The 27,209-nt window shown below is 44.9% G+C and overlaps 1 protein-coding gene across 1 annotated transcript; it reads right to left on the bottom strand.

The window, feature by feature from the left end:
• On the bottom strand, positions 1-22,410 carry doc2g (double C2-like domains, gamma). Its single transcript, XM_071517096.1, has 10 exons — positions 22,011-22,410; positions 21,307-21,386; positions 20,616-20,690; positions 16,618-16,727; positions 11,240-11,366; positions 10,853-10,909; positions 9,424-9,548; positions 2,956-3,037; positions 2,536-2,632; positions 1-140 (listed from the first exon to the last, which is right to left on the bottom strand). Exons 1-10 carry the CDS (start codon positions 22,408-22,410, stop codon positions 1-3), a joined length of 1,293 nt encoding a protein of 430 aa, XP_071373197.1.
• Positions 22,411-27,209: the final 4,799 nt, after the last annotated feature.

The raw sequence follows: 27,209 nt of genomic DNA, 5'->3' as shown, positions 1-27,209 counted from the left end.
CTAGTCCGGTTTGTCACTGCTTGGGGCTCCTTGTTGTGTGAGTGTGTGCCAGTACTCCACTTTCTTCCCTTTGTTTTTGAGACACTCGAACCAGTGTCTGAGTCTTTGTCCGCTCGCGTTTATGCCCAGCTCCACCCCGCCTGAAACAGCAAGGAGAGAGACACAGAGAAGACAGACAGTGGGGGAGAGAGAGAGAGAGAGAGAAAGGAGAGACAGTCAGGAAGAGACAGGAGTCTGTTGGTGGAAGAGAAAGGAGAGACAAGGAGACAGGAATTGACCTGTAGACAGAGAGACAGGTAGGCAGAGGAGGAGAAACATTTACTGAAACGAGAAGGCCGTGGAGGAACATGAATGGTGGAGGTGGGTGGGGTCGCCATAAATATGCAAATACGCAGGAAATGACTCAGGTAGAGAGCGAGCGGAGGTGATGCGTAGGTGGAGGGACAGGCCAAGACGGAGAGAGGCAGGCGGTTGTCACACCGGGGTTATTACAGAGCCGTTCCCGCGGCTATGATTGCACAGTTGATGGAGCGTGAAGTTTTAAACACGGTATTTTAGCGGGCGATGCAGCCTCCTCACGGCGCCTCAGAAAGCGACAGCCGCGAGCAAACAAGGCTCCCGTATCAGATCTGCGACTCATCTGAGCTCTACATTAAACACTGCCTGAGACACTGCTGCTGGGAGGAGTGGGACAAGCTTAAAGTGCTTTGTACCCCTATTCTACCACCTCACACACACACACACACACACACACACCTGGGAGAGCAGGCCAGACCTGTTGGCAGAGTTTAGACAGGCTAATCACGTACAAAACTCGATGGTTTCTCACCTCCATCCTCTCCTCCCACTCCCTCCACCTCCAAACTGAAATCAATGCAGTGTTTCTCTGAGTCTGTGGGGCGCTAGTGACAAACGGTCAGCCGTCCTGACATGCGTAGGGGGGGACAGAAGAGGGATGAGGAACCGCTGCCGGATAAGATGATACACATGAGGGAGAGGCTGACACGGATGGCATGCGAGCATGGCGTGTGCGCACACACACACACACACACACACACACACACACACAGGTTTGTCCCTGTTCTCTAGTGCCCACTTATTTTTTCCCTTCCTTCCTCTCCTTCCCTTGTATCTCCTCGGTCTTTATGCTAAGCAGGTGGTCCAACCATGCAGTTACACATAAGCTTCTCAGGTATTTGTGAAAGTTACAGCACTTAATGGTGATGCTACCAGTCTCTCTTTATGGCTGTTAGCATTGCAAAGGTGTCAGTTCTTACTGTTATACAGGCAGTAGAGATAGTAAAATATGTAATAGACAACACAGCTAACTGGCTAACAGTAGTACAAAATACAAGTTTAGATTTTTTTTTCACTGGGTTGGAGGGGAATCTAGCAGTTGGGATGAATGTTTATCGAGCAGTATGATTTTTTCCCCCCTTCTTTCAGTTTTCGCTTTGCTCCATCTCTCCATGTCTGTCTACTGCTCCCGCAAGCTGTTGGTGCACCACATTATTTATTACTCCTCATTTCTTGTATACTTTTCCCTCTCTTATTATTTGTCTTATTGTTCATTTTTCTCACTATCCCTGCTTTCTACCGTTTGGCATTCATTCCCTATATATCTTTCGCCAAGCCTGTTAACCCACTCTTTCTTTCCCTCTATCTCTCTCTTTCTCTCATGTACCGGAGCACCAGGATCATGTTCACACAGGCTGTTTTTTTAATCAACTCTTTCCTCTTTGTCTCAGTGTCATTTTTCTCCCAGACCCAATTAACATATCTGGACAGCCTGCTGTACCTGTAATGGTCAAGGGAACGGGTGTTAGCTGGCGCTGTATGTGAGACTGATGGCCTTTTATCCCAGCAAGGCTAATAACTCGCCAGCCTTATCTAAACATTGGGCGTCTTTCTCTCTCTTTCTCTCTCTCTCTCTCTCTCTCTCTCTCTCACACACACACACACACACACACACACACACACACACTCAAGCAGATGCATACAACCCAAGGCAGGGCTAGCCAGAGTAAAACACTTTGATCTCAAGGCCTCGGAGCTGGCAGGGTGGTAATCCATTCTCACTGTGCCTCCCCACTAGTCCTCCATCACTCCTTAAGCTCCCTTGCGCTCCAGTGCTGTGATATACACACCAGGCCATGACAGAGCTGTTTAGCAGTCTCACGAAGCAGCAGCTATCTGGTGCACCGAGCCCATGAAGGATCGGATCCAAAAGGAAACGGCTTCCTGTTTGACTTCTAATGCCTCTAGTCTCCGGCTTCCTTTCCCACTCTCCCTCTCCCACTCAATCGCTCTCCTCAAGCCTCATCATTTCCCCCCTCATCTCTCTTCATTTTTTTTCCCCACTCTCCTCTTCCCCCACCCACACTCGGCCTCTTTTTTTTTTTTTTTTTAATGTTGTCTGCAATTTTCACCGCTTTCATTGAAACACTCGTGTTCAATCATCCACTTTGCCGCTCATTTCCTCTCCACTCCGCTCCTCTCCCCCTCCGGCTCGTCACCTCGTGTGTCTCAGCCTACCTATGAAGTCGTTGCTCATTCCCAAGTCGTAGTCCCACACGGAGATCTCCAGGGTTTTCTTTGCCAGCTGGTCCAGGGTTACTTCATATGCAAACTCCTGTGCAGGTGGCGCACAAAGACAAGTACTCATATCAGTGCTTGGCGAACACGAGAGCTGCAAAGAAACTGGATTGCCAATTCAGGGCTTTTACTCTAGAAACACTCAGATGGATGCTGTCCTAATGAAAGGCCCGAGAGCACATTCAAAGAGATGAAAGAACTGAATGCATTTGAAAGGTACGCTTGGTAATTGCTATGCTCATCCTATGGTCACATATAATCCATAACACCGGGAGTAGAGTAATCACACAAGTCGGGAAGGTTGTTGGTTTGTCAGGAGAGTGCATTGCGGTTATTTGTAGAGCAGGAGGCGGGTTGTACCTCATTGAACTCTGGGTTGAGAGTCTTTTTCTTTACTGAGGTCTTGTTCTTGGACTTTTTCCCCATATCAGGCTGCAGCACACTGAGAAACGAGAGTGAGAGGGGGAGAGAGAGAGAGAGAGAAAGAGAGAGAGAGAGAGAGAGAGAGAGAGACAACACGAAAGAAGAAATCAATACAGTGGGACCTTATAAACTCTCTAGGGCATATCCATACACAGCATAAGACGTAGTTTGGAATTGATGTACTCTGGCTGTAGCCCATAGACATACTCTGCCACGCAGCGATGGAACACATATTGAGCAGGGCAGGAGAAAAAAAATGGCCACTGTAATTATAGGCTTCATACAATGCCAGTCATCGTGCGTTTTACCCCTCAAATATGGCCACAACGCTCACTATTTCCGAGGAGATCAAAGCGAATTATCCATGACTTTGTCTCTCGCCCTGCTGTGAAAGCTAAACCTTGCGCGAGTGAGTGAATGGCGGGAACAAAGACGAGAGAGAAAGTTTGCAAAATTTCTCTTCCTGAGATAATTGTGAGCCAAAAATATTTTGTACAAAGGCAGCGAAAGCGAGAGAGAGAGAGGGAGAGAGAGAGAGAGAGAGAGAGAGAGAGAGAGAGAGAGAGAGAGAGAGAGAGAGAGAGAGTAAACCGATGCAAGATCATAATCATGCCGATGTGAGAGCAGCATACGCTCCAGCAAAGAGGCAACAGAAGGATTCCCAGAGGGCGTTGGGAGTCATCATCAGCATAAATTCCAAGTCAAGATGTTCGGGCGGTGAGATATCTCACTCCCCCAGTCTCACCCCGCCAGTGACGAGTCCTGGCCTGACAGCTGATGCATGAGATGGGCTCGGGGCTGTCACACCAGAGTGGGATGAGAGCAAGTGCGGGATGGAGGGATGGAGGTGGGAAAGGGATGAGAGAGGAAATTGATAGATAGATAGAAAGGAAGGGGGGGTGAGGGGGTGAGGGGGTGGGGCACAAGGGCTTGAGTCACTGTGCCTTTATTGATACCTCATTGGTAAAATTGCCCCTTTTCCATGATATGAAATTAGTCTTAGTCTAATGTTATAGTTATAGAGACAATTACTGTGATTTTAGTCCACATAGTTGACAAATAAAACATGCAAAACTAATCATGTGCACTACTAGTCAAAAGTTTGGACACATCTGATTGAATGTACTATGTTTTTATTATCTTAAAGCCATTTTGATCTAAAATCTTATGCTTAAATGCTTTAAAATTGATTTTTAGACAAATATAAATAGTGAAGATAGTTTTGATTTGTTTAACACTTTAACTTTTGGTCACTGCATAATTCCATTTGTGTTATTTCATAGTTTTGGTGTCTTTACTATTATTCTAAAATGTGAAAAATAGTAAAAATGAAGAAAAATGAATGTGTCCAAACTTGTGACTGGCAGTGTAAGTCATGACTGAATTGAATGTTCTGTTCTGACCAGGTTTGACGGAAGGAGCTCCATTATCAGCGTATGCCCAGATGTCCACAACAATATTTGCTAACCTACAGTAATATGAATTTCCTCACTCAGCAGCTGATGTTGTGATTGGGAGTTAAGAATGACATAGACATTACTAAAATGTGGTGGTGATAAGCTCTCACTGCACCTACACTAGCACAAACTCAGCATCCACTACCTATCTCCTTGTTATTTGTGTCTCCAAAGTTAGCCAACCCATTACAATGCTGTTCCAATTCAAGCCATTTATTTCATCTGATGTCACCAAACTATTACTTGTTGCCAGCCACCGATTCATTTTGATATTTACTGGATTTAAATGCCATAAGCTAACCAGCATCTACTGTATCTTCCAATTACCTGTTGCCTACTGTGGCCAAATTGCAAAATGCCTTCAAAAGAAATACTGGGGGGAAAAACAAAAGAAGCATCAGCGACAGGCAGCCAAAGGAAAGCCTGTTCATCCAGCTGCAGGTGAAAGGGTCTTAGTCGGGGCGCTGGGGAATCAAATTTCACATATGGCTCTCAGACGGCTCACATGGGGGATTCCAATTTCCAGAATAAAAAAAAAATCTATTGATAGAAACATTAATAATAATGACAATATAAATAAAAATATTCAATACAGCAGCAACCAAACTATGCTTGAATTGCTGCAGAAAATTCAGTGTGAGGAATAATTCAGGACGGGGAGGCTGGTCCAGAGAGATAGGGGGGATTATCTTCTACAGTTTATTGAAAATTGTCCTTAAAATGTAGGTTGTTTTGTCTTGTATACAGTAGAGTAATTAGCTACACATGTTTGGGCCATACCCTTCTACCATTTTACCAGCCTTGATGATAGGGGTTCACAGTTTTACTGTGTATCTCTAATAATGATCATGATACATATGAGCTGTTAAAGATACTGTTCTCTTAGACTCTTTTCACTACAGTGAGTTGGACAGACAAGGACAAGTTATCCATGTTAGGTGGGACCTAAGTTAGCTGTCTTTACATCACCAGTCCTGTAACAGGACAGAGTATAAAGACAATCTGTAATCCGTGAAAACAGCAACAACTTCACACAAGAAAACTTCACATCACATCCAGTGTGCCCCGCATGACAAGCTCCCACCCGGTGCCTGTGTGCGCTACAGATGTCTCTTTTTGTCATTTGAGCCACTGCCCCTAATGTAACAGCCTGTGCACAGTCTTGACAGCTCGTGAGAGAGAGAGAGAGAGAGAGAGAGCAAGAGCATTCCCTTGAAAGAGAGAAACCGCATTGAGAATTGACAGGGAGAGACGAGGCAAAGAGGGGAAAGTGTTAGAGACAGAAACCAAACGAGCGAAGTTCTGACACAGAAATGCATAAACAACGTGATGGAGAAAACGAGTGACAGTTGGGAAGAAGAGAGGCGAATATATACAGCCCGCCGTGGAGACGCTCACACTTCACACTTCACACATCCATACAGAGGGAGGGAGGGGAGAGAGTGTGTGCTTAGTCAGCAGGAAATATCTGACATCTGATGTTTTACACTTTTTCTCCCATCAGATGTCTTTTTTTGGCAGGGGCTGGACAGAATATTAATGTTTTAATATTTTCGGTAATGTGTCAAGAGCTGGGGAGAAGGACCCGCCCTCCTGCAGGATGTAAACTCATTTAGTCTTTAAACTGCTAATTTGTCTTTTTAAATGGGAGACAAATTGGTTCTGAGATAATTCTGACCTCGTGTCACTCGACTGGGTTCCGCAGACCGAGTGAGTCGCAGAGAGAGAAAAGGCCAATCAGAAAAGCCTTCTGGACACACACACACACACACACACACAGCATGGGTAAGGGGAGACTGGCATCCAGATGGGCTTTAGTTACAGATCCCACGAGAGGATTGCCGGTTTTACAGCTGGAGGATATCGCCGCTCTGACAATTCAGTAAGTCACTAAGCAAATTCATGTATTATAGTTATTTCGACTTAATTGCTCAGTATACACTGGAGGCATAAATCACCCATGCCAGCGGTGCTTTCACCCAAAAACGCTCCGGTTGAAAATAAACTGCAGAACCATAATGATCTTGAGTCTGCGGTGAAACTCACAAAGGGATGTATTAAGAGAGCGGAGTATACTCTGCAGACTAACTACTGAACCAAGGTAAACAAGGCTCTTTGTGATGGATATCAGTGTTAACCACAGAATTCAAATGTATTTGTGGTGGTAGGTGGGTTGGCAACAGGGGGGGAGTGCCTTTTTATTCTTGTATTCTCTTATATTGTCAATATAGGTCAGTAAAGGATCCCATTACCTGGATGGCTGAAAAATTATCTAATGTAGCCTACTCCATTTTAAATTGTTCCATTTGTCAAACAAATAACTAACCTGTATATATCTAAAATACTTTGTGTCAAAGATAACATAACTTAAAAATATAAACAGTGCTACACTGTTCTGTTTGTTGCTTGCTTTTGTCTACAAGGTGAAGAATAGAAATGAGACCTCTGGGCAACAGAGAGAGCAAGCGAGAGAGAGAGAGAGAGAGACAGAGAAAAGCGAGCGAGAGAGAGAGATCGCGTGAAGCAATTAGGGCCTGAGCGAATCAATGCGCTAGTTCTACGATTAAACGCACAGTATGTAATTTCTGTCGCTAGGGGTCTCTCAATCAAAACAATAACAAACGATGTAGTTTGATAATGTCATGAAGTAGCGTGGGATCATGGGAGTTTTTTTTACACGAACAGCTTCAGCGACAGAACGCGCAGCAAACGGGAATGAATAATCGTGATCCGTCACGAGTGAGCGATAAAAACAATAGAATGAAAAAAACAACAGAGTGGCTAGAGTGGCTAGCTAGCTAGTTGGCCGACTTCCTTCCTCACTCTCTGACGTATCATCAGCCCTGCGTTCAGGGGTTTACATACACGTCGCTGCTGATTGGGTAACACCTCTGACACACCCACCAAACGAGAGACAACGTACCTCAAAGCCCATTTCACACCGTTTCGAGGAAACATGACGTTCAACCCGGAAACCATAGCAAAACGGTGCACACCGTTTTCAGATTGAACGTGCTCCTGGTGTTTCCCGTGTTTCCCTGGAAGTTGGGGGGTAAAGGGGATATGACGCCATTGACAGGCGACCAAATGAAACGCACCGTTACCTTGAATAAAATTACGTATTTCTCTGGGTTTGAACATTGTTGGAAACATTTGGGATAATGTAAGTACACAACTCAAAAAAATATATAACATAGGTCTAGTCGTTTTTAGAAATTTTAATGCGGAAATGTTACATATTATACCTTTAAATAGTGAAAAAAAAGAAAATTTGTGGCGGTCAGTGCTGATATTGTGTCGGCCCGCCACAAAGTTTTCTATGTGTGGGAAACCCTGGAGGGGTAGAGCGAGGGGAGATCGTCTACTAATCGATCGCGGATGGCATCGTTCTCTCGGACGGATAAAAAAAATAAAAATAAACGCTAAAATGGGTCGCCAAATATACTTTGGTGGCCGTTAATATACCTGGGTGGCCCGCCCAAGTAAAGTCTATGTATGGGAAACACTGGATATACAGAGTCCCAAATATGAGAAGAGTGAAAATCACAAAAGGAAAACTCTGGCAGACGAAACAGCCAAACAAACACACTACAAACAGTGCCAGAAATCAGTATCAGAATCAAGAGTTTTATACAAATCATGTATACTAAAAGAGAGAGAAACAGCTGGTACATGTGAAAGATGCAGAGCAAGAGGAGAGAGATGATAAGAGACAAGACAGAAAGGAGGGAAAGAGAAAGGGGACAGGAGGAAGATGAAGAACCAATCATGTACTTGAGGTGCAGAAATAATTTGCCAGTGAGCTCTATCACATTGTGCATCAAAATAGACCGATAAAGCACAAGGCGCCACTTGGAAAGCACGGGAACAAATCAATATCTTGGAGAGAGAAAGAAGGAAAAGAACAGCGTATGTGTGTGTGTAAGAGGGAAAGAAAAACTGTTTTCTTTCTGTTCTCCTCTTTGTCTGCACCGCTGGAGGTTCACAAGAGGGAAAGTGTGGAGGAAGTTTCGGTCTATATTCCCCACTTGTCCAATCTATTGAAAACACATCTGAGAAAAATCTCTGTCCCTTCTTTCAATCATTCAATCCCTCTCATTCCCAATCCTTTCCAGGACTCTTGTGCTCTCTTGCTCCCTCTCTCACTCTCCTTCACTGCTTTGGTTCAACCAATCCTTCACTCACAGAGGGTCAGGGCCTGGTATCCCCTCCCTCTTCTCCTGCACCCATCTTTTCCCATCCTCCCAAGGCTGTAGTGGAGACTATTTTAGTCAAGTCTGTGTCTAGACCAGGACCAAAACTTGAGAGTTGGTTATTAAATTATTCATAAATACTAAATATTAAGTGACTGCATTCCAATCATACTATTTCAGACCATAGTAATGCACTGGATGGAGAAAATATGCTGTGGTAGTTTGCAGTTTGTCTCAATTTCTTAGATAAATGAGCCTCTAAATTTCCTTTGTAAGCAAATAGCAGAGCAAATGGTGCTGTCTATATTGCCAAGATTCTGACATATTGTTTTATTAATTTATGTTCAACCAACATGAGGATTGCTTTTGCTGAATTACAACAAAATGTCAACTTCTATAATCTACCTACAGTGACTTTAATTTAAGTGTGCAGTGAACAGCCAAATGAACAAACAGATAAACAAACAAGCATATAAACAAATAAAGGAAAATAATAAACGATTTAAAATATAGAAATTAATTTGTAAACATAGAGATAGCTGAGATCGATACATACAGTGTATGTATGTATATGTATGTATATGTACACCTGGCAGTGGCTGCGAGTCACAATAGGCTTCTGTCCCAGAGCCCCAGACTGGATGTGAGCACCACTGCCTTGCATCCTCATTTTATGCAATATCAGTCCCATTTGAACCATGGGGTTGTCCCATGCTGCACTTCATGCACAGAAAGACTTACATTACGTGACTTACATTTTGACAAAGGGGTCCGAGTAGCCGTTGGAGTCCATGGCGGCCAGATGGGCGCAGCGTATGATGCCCACCAGCAGGCAGCCCTTCTCTGTGTTGTAGCACAGTGACACCAGGATACGGCCACGCTGGGGACAGAGGGGACAGCAGGGTCAGCACAGCACCCGCTTCACACTGCTGCTTCCCCCTCTGCTGAAGGAGTGGGGAAAGTACTCAAATCCCTTACTTAAGTAAAAGTAGCAATACCATAATGACAAAATACTCCATTAAAAGTAAAAGTTCTGCATTCAAAAGTTTACTTAAGTAAAAGGATAGAAGTATTAGCAGTAAAATGTACTTAAGTATCAAAAGTTAAAGTCCTCATTCTGAAGAACGGTCCCTTTCAGAGTGATAAAAAGTTGGTCTAAATGCTCCATATACTGTGTGGGAGTTTAAACTCTAACAATGCAACATATTTTATGAGCTTATTGAGTGTTTTGCATGTAAAACCTTATTCTGCAAAGTAACTAGTAACTCCAGCCGTCAGATAAATGTAGTGGAGGAAATAGTACAATATGTCCCTCTGAAATGTAGTGAAGTAAAAGTATAATGTCTCACCACATGGAAATACTCAGGTAAAGTGCCAGTACCTCAAAATTGTACTTAAGTACAGTACTTGAGTAAACGTACTTAGTTACTTTCCACCTCTAATACAGTGAGGTGGAAAGTGGACCTGCACCCTGCACCTGTTTAATTTGTATGGTATTCAATGTACTGTAGCATTTTACTGTCAAATGTCTAGTGTACTGTCTTATAAACCTTTTCACCCAGGAAAAAAACAGTGAGATACACACTGTAAAAGCATAAAATCAAAAGTTTCACTCTAAGTAGTTATAGCCAAATAGCAATTGCAAGTCGATTATCTGTGAATTGTAGAAACAGTAATATTTCTTACTTTGTGAGGTAGTGTGTGTGTGTGTGTGAAAGGGGACTATTCAAATGAAAGCTTGTAATTAAAGGTCTTATCTGGGAGAGACAAAATGACACTGCCACCCTCTCTAATCTTAGGGTTGAACATAAACTGAGTCTAATCAGAGAGGCAATGCTATTAACTTCTGTCTCTCAAATCACGATCAGAAATGAGATAAGGACTACTGGAGGAGAAAAACATTGGAGTGGCAACACTGGTCTAATTTAGAAACTGTTGTGGCAGTGTCCTAGGAGCAGTTTCCCTCACACTGGTTTATTAAAGTGCATGCCACAGACACACAGACACCGATTAACATCACATAATTAAACTTAGACTGTTTTAAGGTGGATTAGAATTGCTGAAAAGATAAGGAAATTCATTAGATAGCCTATATGGTGAGCAGTAGCAAATTACAATGAGCCGTCTTTTTGTTCCAAATGATACTAATAAGATTGTTAACGATAACGCTGATGATGACATTACCTCCTCCTCTGCTACGGGCGCTCCCTGCTCCACCGTTTGATTGTTACTCTCTTTATTCTGACAGAAAGAAGGAAGGAGAGAGAGACAGAGAAAAAGAGAGAAATAGAGAGAGAGAGAGAGTGAGGGAGAGAGAGAGAGAGAGAAAGTGAAATCAACATAGTTATAATCTACAGAGCCTCCAGGCGAATATCCATTACACAATATAATGCAACATTTGAAATTGATGTACTGTAGCCCACAGGCAAACATCCAGGATGGAAATGGAACACATCTTGATATATCTGTCCGCAGAACCACTTTCGACGTGTGCGCGCACACACACACACACACACACACACACACACACACACACACACACACACACACACACACACACAATGTATCTACCTGTGCAATTCTCTCCAGGCCCATATTGTATCTTTTGTTCTCTCCTTCTTTCAGTTTCTTCAGAGCGACTCTCACTTCTCCAATGAATTCATTACGACCAAGTCTGTCCATGTCACATACACACAGCCTACATACGCAAACACGCGCACACACACACACACACACACACACAGGAGAGAAGCAGGTGAGTCAGTGAAAAGTTACAGATGGATCCAGCCGCTGCTCTGCTCCGCTCATCATTGTGGAGCAGGCTCAGGCTGAACCGTATCTCTCCTCCAACTCAAAGCCTTTAGAGGCTGATTGCGCTCCATTGCTCTCTCCACTCAGCTGTCTATCCGTCTGAACAGTCAGTCAACTCCTCTACCGCCTCTCTCTGCAACAGAGGAGAAACCCTCTTTTATGTGATCAAATGCTTTTTTAACAAAACAATGGAGACAGCTAGCAAATACAGAAAACATATAGCCAATCTATCCTAACTGTGTGTGTAAGAAGCAGAGAAAACAAACAAATAATGGTTGACTTCTGCTGTTCTGTGTCTGAGGAGCTGAGAGCCACAGACGTCTACAGTCAGTTCACTGTGTTTGGTGGTTTCATATTAACAACATCATGAGCAGTGAGAAGTTGTCTGGCAGCTAGAGAGGATGGGAGCTTCCAGAGCGTCGCAATCATTTCCTCCATGGCTGATAGTCCAGCAGGCAAAGGCTCATTTTCCGAGTCTTAATTGGAACAGGTAAGAGAGGAGAGAGCTCATTTACATCAGAACAGGTAATCAGATTTTATTCCCAATGATGAGCGAGAACACAATGTTTATTTCTTCTGGTCTGCTTTACTCACGACGTACAAAACAAGTATCCAAGTGGCTGCCTCGTGTCACCTCCCGCTCAGGCGCTCTCTAATGACATCATCAACATGCCCCTACGGTAGCCCTGTGGCAGTCAATTAGACATCACTACAGTAGGTAAAAACAATTAAGAAGACTGCTATCAAGTCAACTGCACAGATGGTGTTTTATGTTTCACTTATATTTATGGTGACTTTTGTGCCTTTAGTTTTCGGTATTATAGTTTGTGCCTTTAGTATTTTTCCTTATTTTTGTGTGCTGAAGTTAAAAAAAGACTCTTATTTGCATTATATGAGGATGCTCTCCTCTCTTTTTTGTGCCTCTGTTTCTTGTTTTTTGTTGTTTATATTCAGAAACAGACAGCTGAATCAATATCTGCCTTCCGTAATATTGTTTATAGTTATTCAAACGGATGCCAGCCCACTGCTGGTGATGTTGGATGGTGGATGGATATTCCATCAGACACAGTCGAGCACTCCCCCATCACCTGTTACAATATTCCCTCTGTGCTCAAATATTCCCAAAGGGACTGTCTCTGCGCTCCATTTCTTTCTCACTCTCTGTTCCTGACCTCTCTCTCTCTCGCTGTCTGTCTCTCTCTCTCTCTCTCTCACACACACACACACACACACACACACCTTTTCCCGCTCTGTTCCTCTGACATTTGGACATTTGACATGCTGGTTCCAGCCTTTTAGTCATAACTGATGAGTATCTCTAGCGGAAGCCTTGGAATAACTCTGACTCATGCACATGGCTGTGAGATGATTTATGTGCCTTGCTTTGACATACATGTGGGGCTGCAATGAGATGAAGGTTGCAGCACAATGTGACACCCATGCAGCCCCCCAAATCTCACCCTCTACTCCAGAAACGCTCTCCCCGTTCCCTCACACATGCTCCCACAGTATTCTGTTTTTAGAGATCCTCTAAAAATCAACAGGATGCCCATGTAATCTGTTCAACCTCTAATGCCAGATGAACGTGGCCAAATTTAGTATACAGTAGCCGTCATCTCTCATAGTCCAAAACAAGCGGGAGGAGTGTGTATCGCCCCCAAATTTGTGATGCTGATCCACACTGATGGTCCGGCTAGAAAAGGTGACTTTGATAGCAACAAGGATGACTTTCTCTGTGGAAATGGGTATTTTTGCTGGTTCAAAACAGATGCTCAGCATGGTATGAAGCTCATTTGGGTGTAAACGTTTACATATACATATATTCTAGGAATCAACAGTTCAGTCTGCCATTGATTGCTATTGGTATATTGCTATTAATTCCATGCTATGGGGATTTGTGTGATTAAAGGCTTAATTTTCTGCTTTCTGATGTACATTTGGGAGACCTGCATGCTCCCAAATATTAATTGAACTGTTTTAGGCAATGTGAATGGCTTATGTGAATTCCTAAAATGAGTGGTATCCCTCATTTTAATAGTGAAGATAAATTATATGGCTAATTAATATCATATCACATTGTTTTTAGGGGAACAAATGCATGATGTGTCCTCATCTTTGGGTTGGCTTTGCATGCTATAAGTCATGCCAGTCTATTTAGAGATGCATCTCTGTGATCAGTGTCAGGCTGTAGAGAATCAGAGGTGCTTTAGAGAATCAGAGATGCTTTCTGTTGAATACAAATAACTGTCTCAGCGCAACAACAAAACAATCCCCAACAAAACGCATCAATCTCACCCCAACATCTAATACCGAATCTAAGTTTTTTTCATATCAGCACCCAACTATAGATCTCACCTTAAACTTCCAGTACCCAATCTCAGCCTCGCACCTCCATCCAGCACCAAATCAAGTCCTAGATTTGTCACTATCTCCCCACAGCGGAGGACAGCATGAGTCTATTACGAAGCCCGACAGAAAGATGGAGAGATAGAAGGGAGAAATTGAGAGAGAGAGACCAGGCCTGGCACTGACATCATGCTGGTAATCTGGTAACCTCTGCTGTGAAAAAGTGTCGTCTTTCCACACACACACGCCCACTCCCACACGCACGCACAGACAGACACACACACCTACACCACACTGAATCCCCTCATACCCGCCTCTCATCAAAACCACCTCCGCATGGTCTATCTCTCCTCTGTTCACTGGCAGCCTGATAATCGTCTCGGTGATAAAAGCCAAAGGGATTTCTTGCCTTAAGCAATAGAGTCTGAAAGTCTCCCCTAGGTGTTCTTGACTGTACCATTCACCTCTATTTTTGTGCATAAGATGCATAGAAAAGGCTTGTGTCATTTAAATGCGGGAAAGGATTTCGGCAGTTCATTATCAGCGCCATGTCTCAAACTCATTTGAAATGTGTCCACAGGCAGACGCAGACGGCAGCGACTGATAGAGACGAATTTGGAATTTGGACCTAATCTTGAAATCCTGTCAGCCATTCCAATTCAGTTGATTTTCATTCAAGACCTCAGTACCTCAGCCAACCTTGCTGTACCAATTAAGGGATTAGACAGTATGAGGCCAACCGTGAAGTAAGTCCAGACTGGAGACGTTAGTTATTAGTTTACTCAGCTGGTTCAGTTAATAACGGGCCGGACCCCCCCCCCCCCCCCCCCCGCCCCCGGTGGCCCTTGGAGATAATGTTTACACACTGCAGATGTTGAATAAAGACTGCAAAGAAGTTATAGCTGCAAAGATCTTTTCACCATTTCACAGCCAACCATCATTTTGCCATCCATTTTATTTAAGTGCATGTTGCTTTAGCATAATGGCTTTATATAATCCCTCTAAAATGCAAGAAAATTCAATTCACAAAACCATTACTCTCCCTCCATTTTTGCACACTACACTCACTTTTTTTTTTTCAGCCCAGCGTTTGTCCCCCCAAGTGGATAGAGCAGATAGGATTCAGGCAGATCCATGGAGAGGCTGAGTCTTGGCAGCGTCTACCCGCTCAGCAGTGCAGTGTGCGTGGGGACCAAAGAGTACAGCTCCCCCTCCTCTGTGCCCTGCTGGGACGAGTGGAGTGGGATGCAGCAGGGCACAGAGCTAGAGAGTAGACATCTCTCCAGGGATGTCTCTCTATTCCTACATTCTCTCCTCTCTCTTCCTCTCTCTCTCTCTCTCTCTCTCTCTGTGTGTGTCTCGCTTTCTCTGCCATAATGAGAACAAAGTCTGTTTACTGGCTCAAGCGTCACGCTGGCGTCTGAACGCGCCCGGGTTTTTTTTCTGAGCAGATTTTCTGTTCTGTCTCCCTTTCGCACCTTCTCTTTCGCTCTGTCATTCTTCCTTTGCTGTCATATTTTATTCACTCCTTCACTTTCGCTGTCTCACAAACGTCTCTGTGCCCTCATTCTTTTGTGTTTTTTGTTTTTTTGGCTCCCCCTTTTACGTCAACTCCTCCCCCTCACTCTGCCTTTTTCAGTGAAGTAATTTCTTCATTCATAACCTCATCCATCTCTCTGTCCCTCTACTCTCTCCAAGCCAATCTCTCTCTCTCTCTCTCTCGGCCTCCGTAGTTTCCTCTTCCACTCCCTTCTTATCTGTCACTTGGCATCATTCACGCTTTTCCTCCTCTCTCCGTCTATCTTGGCAGCAGTCTCTCTCCCTCTCTCTCTCTCTCTCTCTCCCACTTCATCTCTTGCTTGGCACTGTACACTCCACTCCTCCCCCTCGTTTGGCTCCCCAGAGCCCCCATGCCGATTTGTGTCTGTGGACTCTCTCCTTTCTCCTTGGATAGAGGTCAGGTGGGCTTCCTCACGTCTGAGGGGTCTCTCCTCCAGCTGCAGTGTGAGTGTGTGTGTGTGTGTGGAGACAGAGTAAATTCTATTTCCGAGAGTGTGCGCTTTTAAATGCTAGGGGACGTGTGTGTGTTGTTTGTTAGTGTGTGTGTATTTTCTCTATGTTCAGAGGCGGGGCCACGCATGTTCTCCCCTGCCACTGATTGCCCTTGACATGAAAGCAAGAGGATAAGCACACACCTGACTGCCTGTGTTTGTGTATGTGGCGGGGAAGAGAATCGTGTGTGCGTGTGTCCAGCTGTGTGTGTCTGTGTGTGTGCATGTCTGAGTGTGTGTATGTTTGTGTTTCCTCAGGATAAACAAGGCAGTCCAATCCTACCATGAACCGTCTGAACAAATTGACACTGACCGTACGCGGCGCACGCGCTCACGAGCGCACCAACGAAACGGCACGCAAAACTCTCTCCCCGCATCAGGTTAGAATTTGAAGGATGAGACGAGTGCGTCAGAGTTTTTGGGCCAAGATGGCTACGCTTGACCTCAATCACTCCATATGGAGAGCACTCTGGGAAGGAGGGGGCGGAGACGCCACAGCACAGCCGACACCTGAGCAGTTACCGCGGCGATGGCAAATGGAACATTTGGCTGGCGTTGCCTGGCTGCAATAATGAATTAACTGGAAAAGCCCACTGGGAAGCATTGACAGTTGTTGGCAGTACATTGGAGAATTGGAGGCATGGATATTCGTCCCCTGCATAACAAACTGGTCATTTGGCTGTCTGGGGAATCGTGCTAATTGCTGGCCACACTGACTGAAATCCCGAGCCGAATACCTACCTGAGTGTTTTGGTGGTCATGTCGGCTGCTGTGATGCCGTGATATACCAGCGTTTCATTCCACACTGGGTTCAAGGTATTCTTCAAGGTTTTTGTGCGTAGCTTGTTTGCCTGGGGGCGGGGAGAAGAGAGGAGGGGGAAATGAGAAAAGCCAAGGAGGGAAATAAAGGAAGTGGAATAATGCCATTCAAGGAAAGGATAAGGGAGGGAGTGAAAGAAGGAAAGAAGAAGGGAGAACGGTTAGAGGTTGAGGGAGCAAACTTGTAAGATCAGAGAGACAGAGAGGGAGAGAATCAGAGATCATGAAAGCGAGCAAACAGGAATGAGACTAAAAGATCAAGAGAGAGAGGGAGAGAGAGAGAGGGGAAACATCATTTATCTCTCTCCCTCAGGAAATCGTGCACATCTGCCACCTACTTTATAGAGGAGAGTGAGAGGACAGGAGGCTTCCCTCACCTCGCCTGTCCGTCTGTCTCCCCCCACCTGACGGGGCAAGCGCCAGCTAGACCCACAAAACAAGCACTGCTTCTCTAACACAACACTCCAGCCAATTAGACTGCACTAACGCAATTAGCATGAAAAATTAACGATTTCCAGGAGAATAAATGCCCAGGGGCCCCCGCCAGCAGTACCATCCATAGAGAGAGTTCGCAGGCACTTGCTGGCTCATTTCCCACAGCTGCCTTCAGGATATGTTCGTCTTGTTTTGCATATTTTTTATTCATATTTTCTTCCATATTTATTTTAGTGTTTACAATGCTGTTTCCTTCCGTACTGCAAACTGGGCTCACGTCCCAACAAAATTGACAATATCCATATTCACATAAGCTACTACAATTGGACCATAAACACACTAATCTCACGTAGTCACACCTCCGGCTCAAACAACGGACGTCTGGAGAAATTCTCATCATAAAATGTGGGATAATGAGACCTTGTTGAGCCAAAGGCAGCATCGATTGTCTCTCAGTTTGAAATAAGCCCCCGGAAACTGCACTTCTGGTTTGTTTTTGTAGAACAAGTTTCCATTGTTAGCTTAGCCACAACGCTACTTCTTCTAGCTACTTATATTTGAGTTAAAATACAAACTCTTTAGGTAAATCAAACAAGGGAGATAAAAATGGTTGAAAAATTGGAATCAAGACAATTCTGTTTTGTCATAAGTATGCGCATTACACCAGACCGAGTCTTTAATGTTGTCCATTGTTGTTGCCAAAAGTTTTGTTTCGCTAGCTAGCTAACTGTAGCTAACATCCTTGTTGTTCCTATGACAGTAAACAAGTGAGCACCAGCAGGCTCCGACCTAGAGAAATGTGACTGGTTTGAATGATGACGGCAGCCCACAGTGACTCCGCTCTTTTCTAGCCAACTATGTTTAAATTTCTCCAGACCTCCATCGATTGAACTGATGGAGAGATAGGAAATGTGTAGCCTCTCTCAAGGTAGGCCTACTCCTGCATACATCTGAAGCTTGGTGTTTGTCAGTATCCAAGTAATTTGAAGATAAATAACCCTCCCCCTTCCCATCTCTCTCTCTCTCTTTCTCCCTCTCTCTCTCTCTCTCTCTCTCTCTCGCCTCTTTCCTTCTGCCAGAGTCAGCCCCTTACTACTGCCCCAGGACCAGATTTTGAACCCCGCTTCCATCCCCTCTTAACCGCTTTTGTCCCTAGATCCCATTGTTCTGCCTCCACCACCTCCTCTCTTTCCTCCCCTCAGTGCCCCATCCCTGTCCTCTTTTTATTCTCCATTTTCTGGCTGTAAAGTTGGGCTTATCTGTAAGAGTCAGCCTTGTGGAGTTCTCTCCGTGAAAGGAACAAGTGTTTTCGATTCACGTCATTTGTTTGATTCATTCAGTGTGCGGGAGCGGCAGGGCACCATTCACGGGCAGAGTCACGACTCACAGTGGCTCTGCTAGGTTTTTGTGGTGTTTGCACAGCTGTATGTGCGCCTGCATAAGTGAAACATCTCTTTCACCGAGGCAAATAATCATCACTCCTTATAGACTGAATGGGGTTGGCCGTTCCTCTGAGCCTGTCTCATTACCACAGACAATATCTGCAAACATTTAAAACAGCACCGGTTCCTCCTCCTGCCCTCCATCACCCTCTGCCTCCGTTTCCCCCCCCTCATCAGAGCCTTTACATCTGTCTCTAAATGTTTTATCTCTTGCCCTCCATCTGTCCATCATAGCCTTTCTCCTTTCTCTCCATCTGTCTACACGGACCCTCTTGCTCCTTTCACACTCCCTCTCCTTCTATCCCCCACTTCCCAGAGCTGTGAATGAATTGAAGCTGGCTGTGGGTGAATCAGAAATCTCATTCTCCATGCGCCTCGATTAGGAATGGACAGGCATGGACTGGGAACAGATGAAAATTCCATCGACCAGCACCAAGCCACCAACAATTGTGTGTGTGTGTGTTTGTGTGTGTGTGAGAGGGAGAGGAGTGAGAGAGCGAGAGGGAGGCAGCATCACTGGGACAAGCAACACCACACACGTCTCCGTGCGACTGTGACTAAAGCCTTATATGATTCCCAGCATGTGCCTACATATGAGCAAGGTCATGTGCTGAACGTGTGACTGCGTGCAACACAAGACAGCGCACTCGTCTGCATAAGTGTGTGAGCAAAGAGCATCTGTGACAGGATGTGAGAGAGAGAGAGAGAGAGAGAGAGGAGAGAGAGAAAATGTGTGGGACACTTCTCTCTCTCGATGTGTGCCTCTCTCCACTCGGTATTTTGGCAACTCTATTCTTTGTAGAAACTGAAACCGTCTGTGTTATTGATCATAACACGAGTCTGAATATGTGTGTGTATGTGTGTGTGTGTGTGTGCGCACGTGTGTGTGTGTGTGCCCGTCATCCTCACTTTTACACTTGCCACTCGCTCCCACTTTCAAGTGACGTGGCCCCATCTGGTGGATATTTAACAAGCGGAGCTTCGTGGGTACTTACCTACTCATTGACGCTTTCTCCCCCAGCAAACCCCCCTCCCTCCCTCCCTCCCACTCTCCCCCCCCCCCCCCCCCACCCATCAACACTCGCCTGTTGACGTGAGCCGTGTAACAATCCTCACTGTTTCCATGACAACCACCTGCTGCTGTCCTCCCCTCATCTGTCTCTCCCTCTCTCCCTCCCTCCCTTTCCCCCCCTCCCTCTCCCTCTCTCTCTCCCTCTCTCTCTCTCCCCCTTTTCCTCCTTCTCAGTTCTCTCCCTTCCCTCCACACACTGTTGGTATTTCAAGGTCAAAGAGGGTCACAGCGAGATAGTGAGATAGTGACAGAGATAGGAGTGGAAAGTGGAAAAAGGAGAGCGATAACAATGGGAGAGAGCGCAGACAGAGGGAGGCTGGAGGACAAAAATGCCCCAGACGTGTTATTGTTAGCACCTTAGACCTCAGACAGTTGCCTCGTGCAACCTTTCTTGGCTCAGTGTCTTCCCTGCTTATCATAACCTCATTTTGTGTCAACCTTGAGCCAAAATGGCCGACAACAGGTTGCCATCTGCCGGAGCTGTTGTTGCTGTTGTTGCGAGCCTTATCTTCCCTGCTGCTTGAGTCGAAAACAAGACAAGAGCAGTGAAACAGACCAGAACATGTTTGTGCACGATAAAGCAGAGCATTGGCCAAACCACATTAAGCAGTAACCAACCAAAACACTCCCTGCTCAGTGGCTTGAAACGACACACTAGATTAGCCTGCTGCCAAGTCTTTGCAAGTGCTTTTTGACCTTTCATGGTGTCCGATAAACAAGAATGAATTACTCACGGCATTATTCTATTATTTACAAAACAGTAAATAATTGTATTTTCTTGTTTTTACTCACATAATGAATGGAATCGTTTTTGTAAAGGCTGATATTTACAGTTTTGCCCAAGTCTTTGCAATAAATCTTTCCCTGTGTGGTGTGTTGCAGAGAGAGCGGCAGTGTGCAGGACAGAGAATGTCGCCCAGTGTGCGAGTGTATAACGTTAATAGCAATTGAGGTGAGGTTGGAGTAGTGACCTTGCTAGCCCCGGGCAGGAGATGGAGCTTGACATATGGATCAGCCAGCCCATTGGAGTCCATGGCTTTCAATCCCTGTGGACATAGACAAACACGCACGCACGCACACACACACACACACACATACACACAAACACACAGACACGGTGTCAAAGGTGAAGTCATCACACCCTGAAACGCTTCACGCGGCTGACAGGGTCAGGAAAAGACAGGGAATGTGACATGCCTCTACTACAGTAGTTACATCTAAATAGTGCTTCTGGGTGTTCCTTTCTGTGGCACTATTTACTACTCTCCTCAACTCCTGTGTGTTGTCCTCAGGCAGACAGTTCAGTGGGATACACATAATTAACAACATCTGACAGTACACAATATACGGTACAGCGACTGTGTCCTTGTACTATGGCCATACTGGATGTATTTACCAGAGCAGTGGAGTGTTAATATCTAACAGTTTGTATTGCCATGGGATGTTTTTTTTTGAGAATCAACAAGCTTTCTTTTCATGCTTGAGCGGTTGCCATGTTACTTTATAAAGATAGAAGGAAAACTCTCAGTATCTGACGTTGGTCTGCGAGTACAATAGTACTGCAGGAGGAATTTATTTATTGGTCTTGCTAGGAGGATTATGAAACTACAGACACACACACAAAAGAATGTGTTTTCATGTGCAAGGTGTAATAGTGTGTACCTTGGCCTTATGAATGGTACAGTGAAGACAGTTGTTCTCCTGATCAAAGTGCAGGCTGAACTCCAACGTGCCCAGGTAGGCTGAAAATAACACAATCCATGCACAGACCAATCAATTACTGCCAGGATATGGACAGAATACGCGCACACACACACACACACACACACACCCACACAAGCTCTGAGTCACATTTGTAGCAGATGGTCCCTTAAAAACATGACGCTGCTTAATATGAATTGATCTGTCTTGTTTGATTACTGTTTGGAAATGAGCAGAAACTTGCAGACTGAATCCCACTATTCGGACGCCGTGCAATAAATCATCGGAGCCGCTGTGTCACAGAAAGTGGGAGTGACAAAGACATTGGAAAAAATGCTTGACTCCACAATTACTCTGTAAGCACATGTTGTGCTTCTGAGGCGCGTATGCAATGCAGAAACTCATTTTACACAAACAAAAAGCGATGACTCTCCACTTCCAAGTATATAGAGATCGGCGATGTTAATTTTGCGCTGTGTTGCCCACTCATTTTCACATTGATAAACACAGCCCCCAGACTGCACACACACACACACACACACACACACACACACACACACACACACAGATGCTCTCACCTACACACAGATCCACCCCACTCAATACTGAACTCCCATAAAACAAACTCCACATAACTTTTCCTTTTCACCCCGCACAGAACTCACTGTCGTCATCATCAGAGTCCACCACATCCCCCGTCTCTCCGTCGGTGTCCCCCCTCCTCTCCCTGTCCTTATCGCCTCCGCCCATGTCCCCGTTAAAAGTCTCCTCCTTCAGGATCTTCTTCTCCCGCGGTGGGGGCGGCGTGCACGGGTAGTCGTGGAAACGGGGGAAGAAGTCCGAGATCTGCGGGATGGGGAGGATGGGGCCCGGGCACACGTTGATGGCAAAGTGCTCCTGCATAGAGATCTTGACCGGGGAGGGGGGCGGTGGGGCTGAAGAGTGGGGGGTCACCGAGGGAGAGGGGGAGGAAGAGGAGGAGGAGGGTGGCGGGGCGGGGGTGGAAGAAGGGGGGATGGCCAGGTGGGAGGTGGAGGGGGGCGGCGGGGGTTTGGAGACGCTCATGTGGACCGTCGAGTGAGACTGCAGGTTGGATATGAATATGGGAGAGAGAGAGAGAGAGAGAGAGAGATCATAAGTGGGAGAGTGAGCAAGAGAGTGAGCGGAGTGAAAGTGAAATTTGGGTGAAGAAGACAAGAAAATAACATATTTTGGATGTAATTGTAGCAACGAGGATGAGCCAGAGGCACAGAACTAGGAGAAGGGTGAGAGAGAAGAAAATATAACAACACAGTCATATCTTCCACCTCCTCCTCTTCCTCCTCCTCCTCCTCCTCCTCCGCCTCTCTAACTCTCTAACTTTCCACTTTCTGCGAGTTTAAAGTTTTGGTACCACAGGAGTGGCAGGGGTCAGTTCTCTCCAAGGCAAGTCAACATAGGCGGCAGGTATTGAAATTCAATTCACGGCACACTTGAAATGTCCTAGAGGAAAGCCATTTCTGTTTTGATGCAATTCCGACTTCCCAAAGGCCCGGAATGGAATTGGCCAGAACCTATGGCACTTCAACAGTGACTCACATATTGTGTCAGTACACCAAGTCTGTGCTCTGAATGAATATTCAAGTGCATTGTTGTGAAGTATTAACTCTCTCTATCAAGTGATGTCATTTGTGTATCTGCACTTCACTCTAATCCCTCCCTTATCGCTCTCTTTCACTCCTCTCTCTCTCATCTGCAACTCCCTTGAGCAATATTTACATAATACTATTTGAAGTCTTTCTCAGTCCTTAGCATATTTGTCAGTAAATGAAGCGTAATAACTCTTGCCAAACTCCAACCACGTTAAGCCAAACATTATCATTTCCTTTTTCGCTCACGGTGATTAAGAGAGAGTGAAAAAAAAAAAGATTTCTCTCATGCACTCCCACAGTAACATTGTGTCTTTATGGTAATGACTTGGTTTGGTTTCAGTAATCACAAAGACATCATTCAAATTGTTATGTAACGATGAACACCCTGCTTATTGGTGGTGCCCCCATATAGCGGTACTTATTAATGATGGTCACCACTAATAAGAACTAACCCATGGATCATGTTACCGACATGAAATGCTATGTGATCCTTACCTAGAAGATATATTGCCAGAATAGATTATGAGCATGCCTTTTAAAATAGATACAGTTTCAACAGAATGAAGTAACATAGACAAAATTGGAAGTGGTAACAAAAGTATTGTGGTTGTGGATGAGTACTGAAGAAATCCTTTTTTTTTTACTTTGTTTGCAATAATATTGGTATAGTAATATGGTGCACCTCTAGCGCATCATAACACATATTCACTCTTACGCTATCTCTCTCTCACACACATACATAAACACACACACACACACACACACACACACACTACAAGTTTATATACTATGTACAAGCACATCAAGGCTATTGCCATCTTTCATCAACCTACAGTTCTGCTAATATAACAAACCGTATCCAAGCAGAACATTTCCAAGGCTTAACTCAGCCGTAAACATGCATTTTCCCAAAGAGGAAATCTCTCCTTGCTCCTGCAGCCAAGTTACTTAAACAGACTCCCTCTCACACACAACATATGCTTTGAGCCCCAACACACAGATAAAGACTCAGAAATGCACGTTCCCCGTCTTCAGTACACACACTCATTCATTCGTATTGCTCTCATGTAGCGCCGCACAAATTCACACAAGGGTACCCAAATAGAAATGATCCCTTACAGCATGTTGCTTGTGCACACTTTCACTCATCTGCTCTCACTCTCTTCCACACAGAGTCACGCACAGGCATGCACACATGCGCACGTACCCGCACACACACACACACACACACACACACACACACACGTACACAGACACAGACGTGCACATCCACCAGCACACGTACCCAGGGACAGTCTTCATCTGTGCCAGCGCTCCATCTTGCCTGCTCTCACGTCCTCTGTCTCTCACACACTGAGGAGCATGCAGACCAGCTTTGAGTCAATATATCCTTCTCTCTCTCTCTCTCTCTTTCTCTCTCCCCCTCTCTCTCCTCCGTCTCTGTTCATCGTTCGCTCTCCTCCTCTTCTCCACTCCTCCTCTCCTCCTCAGTCCCTCCCTACCTCCCTCCCTCCCTTCCCCTTAGTTGTGACGTGTCTGGTTAAATTCCCTGTCAGTCCTTTGCAGACTGTGCACATAGTATTGTCACTCACTTTCTCAGCAGTGGGGGGATTTGAGGAAACCCAGGGAGAAGAGGGTGTGTGTGTGTGTGTGTGTGCGTGTGTGTGCGTGTGTGTGTGCGTGTGTGTGTGTGGGGGGGCAGACAGACAGACACAGGGCGTGAGACAGAGAGACAGATGGAGAGACAGACCTACATAGTACATACTACTGTGCAGACATATAAACAGACAAACACAGACACAAACAAAGGCAAATATACAGAGAGATCAATAGATAGAGAGGAAAAAGGGGCAGAAAATAGTGTGAAAACAGTGAAGGCAATAGGAAATATTGCTTTCGGTGATGAAAAATTGAGACGCTGGAGGATGGAGAGAGGAAATTAAATTCATCTCACTGACTGACTTGTGGAATACACTGCCAGCCATACAATCATACTGCCATTGTATTGACTAGACTGTGTTAATCCCAACCAAGCATGTGCGTGTATGTGCGTGTGTGTGCGCGCGCTTGTGTTTTGTCTATATGTGTCCAACTGTGGCAGCCCTCATAGTAAGCTTGCCATCTGCCACATTAATAAAATGAATCAAGCACAACAATACATCAATAATAGATAGACTAGCGAACTGTTCAGGGTGTTTCCCTGCCTTCTGCCCAAATGTATGCTGGGATAGGCCCGCTGGTGGAGAAAATGAATGAATGAATGAATGAAGTAGCAAATGACGATGATCAAGAATGGGTTCCATATGGAAACTATAGTATATATCCCTATAGAAAGCAAACTTCAAAGGATTTGACATGGATGTAAAAAATAAAAGTCAGTCTCATTGGGAAAACGAGTCCAAACCTATTCCCTTTGATAGGTAGTGGGAGAGTCTCTTTGATTATGGCACATGGTGGAGCATATGAAAAATGTAACAATATAACAATTTAATGAAGTATCGCTGGTTGGCGTAACGTCGGAGCGCAAACATCTCCCGATAACTATCTCATTCTCCACGGTTGAAAAGTAACAGATGAACAACAAGCCTGGTCAATTAAATTAATGGTCAGTTGGAGGGAGAATGGGACAAATACATGTGTGTGTGTGTGTGTGTGTGCGCTTGTCCATTTTGTAAACAGCTTGATTTGACTTTAGTCATCTCATTACGATCAGCATTAGCTCATCAATATTATGTTAACAGACCATTACACTGTATATTCATTAATTTGCAAAAAGAACATGAGGGCTAAATGAGTTGAAATGAGATAAATGAATAGTCAGTCTACTTATGCCAACCTGTCATCTATAAATAGGTACTGTGGTCACGGGCCACATGCGAGGACATTTTAAGTGGCATGAAATGGATGCATCAGCGCCACTGAGCTATACCTCATCATTGGCTGTTTGAGTCCCGCAGCCGTAAAGACGACAGAAGCTCTTGTCCTCAGTGAGAGTGCCATGGTTTCGCCAGTGGAAACAAACCACCACGTCTCTCCATGATAGCCTCCTGGGTCAGCGCTCACTCCGCCCACAACAGCAGTTAGACAGCTGGAGAGCGAGATCACAGTTGACCCGTCGACCGCCGAGACTCTCAGACCCCTCTCCATGTGGCCGGGTCCCCCCCCGGAGACACACTGTACCGGGAGGGCCTCTCATGTCTGATGGCAGTCTCAACATGTCCAGGTCATGGGTGAATGACACAGAGTTGTGGATTTCTCATGTAGTTTTAATTGCTAGCAGAGTCGTGACGGTCCTGATGGCGTCTCTTGAGATCTGAGATGGAGCAAAATGGGAAGAAGCCATTTAGAGCAGCTGACTTTAGGAAAAATAACTAAGAGGGGAAGTGAGGGAAGGAGATTATGTCGACAGACGTTAACTTGGAGAGTGAATGTGCAGAAATATGTAGAACAATCACTGCAAAATCATTGTATAGAGACAATGGAGAGCCCACTGTTTTCATAATGTCGAGCCATTTTCATTTAAAACTGGATTCTGTGCTGCTGTGTCCAAATTCTCTTGAAAGCTAATAAGTAGAGTGATCTCCAACTCATCTCTACAATACCACACTGCCGAAAGCTCTTCAAATTTTCTCAAATTAACTTGAAAAAAAAAACACGATCAAACGGTGATGATGTCCCATAAAGGCCTCACGATGGACTAAATATTGCTTGATTGCTAAGGGTGACAATACTATAACCGTGGGCTGACAATGCGGCGAGGGAGGTAATGGGTAAATTCGACAGGCACAGGCTGAATTGACATCATTTTCCATTCACAGTGACACCAAAGCACATGGATTTGTCTCGCTTACCATGTCCTGGCCAGTCCGGTGGATGAACTGTAATCAATTGTGCTTGAAGAATGAAGTCTGGGCAATGGTCCTGGGTTATTGATCCCTCTCAGGGGTAAACATTAGGTAGTCTATCAGATGGATATTTAAGACAGTGCCATTGCCATTGTCCAAAAATAAATAATATGCAGCAGCAACCAGGGAGAAAAAGGGATGTGAGATCCAGTCCAACATGAGTAAAATATTTTGGAGGACGAGAAGAAGAAGAAGAAGAAGAAGAAGAAGACGAAGACGAAGAAGAGGTATATACAGAGATAGCTGAATTCAAAATACTCTTCATTAAACATACAAATACAAAGTCATTCAGAAATATTGCATAGGTCACAAGCACATAAGAAACAAA

This window comes from Centroberyx affinis, unplaced genomic scaffold (genome assembly GCF_046629955.1).
Source record: "Centroberyx affinis isolate AG114_WGS23_722 - 3 ecotype Tasmania unplaced genomic scaffold, CSIRO-AGI_Caff_v1 ptg000458l_1, whole genome shotgun sequence".
NCBI classification, from domain to species: domain Eukaryota; kingdom Metazoa; phylum Chordata; class Actinopteri; order Beryciformes; family Berycidae; genus Centroberyx; species Centroberyx affinis.
Note: the sequence above shows the minus strand (reverse complement) of the source record. Positions and strands in the feature narration are given on the sequence as shown.

What these genes read in the sequence shown, in the direction of transcription:
- doc2g (XM_071517096.1), bottom strand. Translation starts at nt 22,410, where the DNA reads ATGAGCGTCTCCAAACCCCCGCCGCCCCCCTCCACCTCCCACCTGGCC. An exon ending in GGACTCTGATGATGACGACA is followed by an intron (nt 21,387 to 22,010) that starts GTGAGTTCTGTG and finishes TGTTATTTTCAG; the next exon opens with CCTACCTGGGCACGTTGGAG. An exon ending in AATGAGCAACGACTTCATAG is followed by an intron (nt 141 to 2,535) that starts GTAGGCTGAGAC and finishes TTGCTGTTTCAG; the next exon opens with GCGGGGTGGAGCTGGGCATA.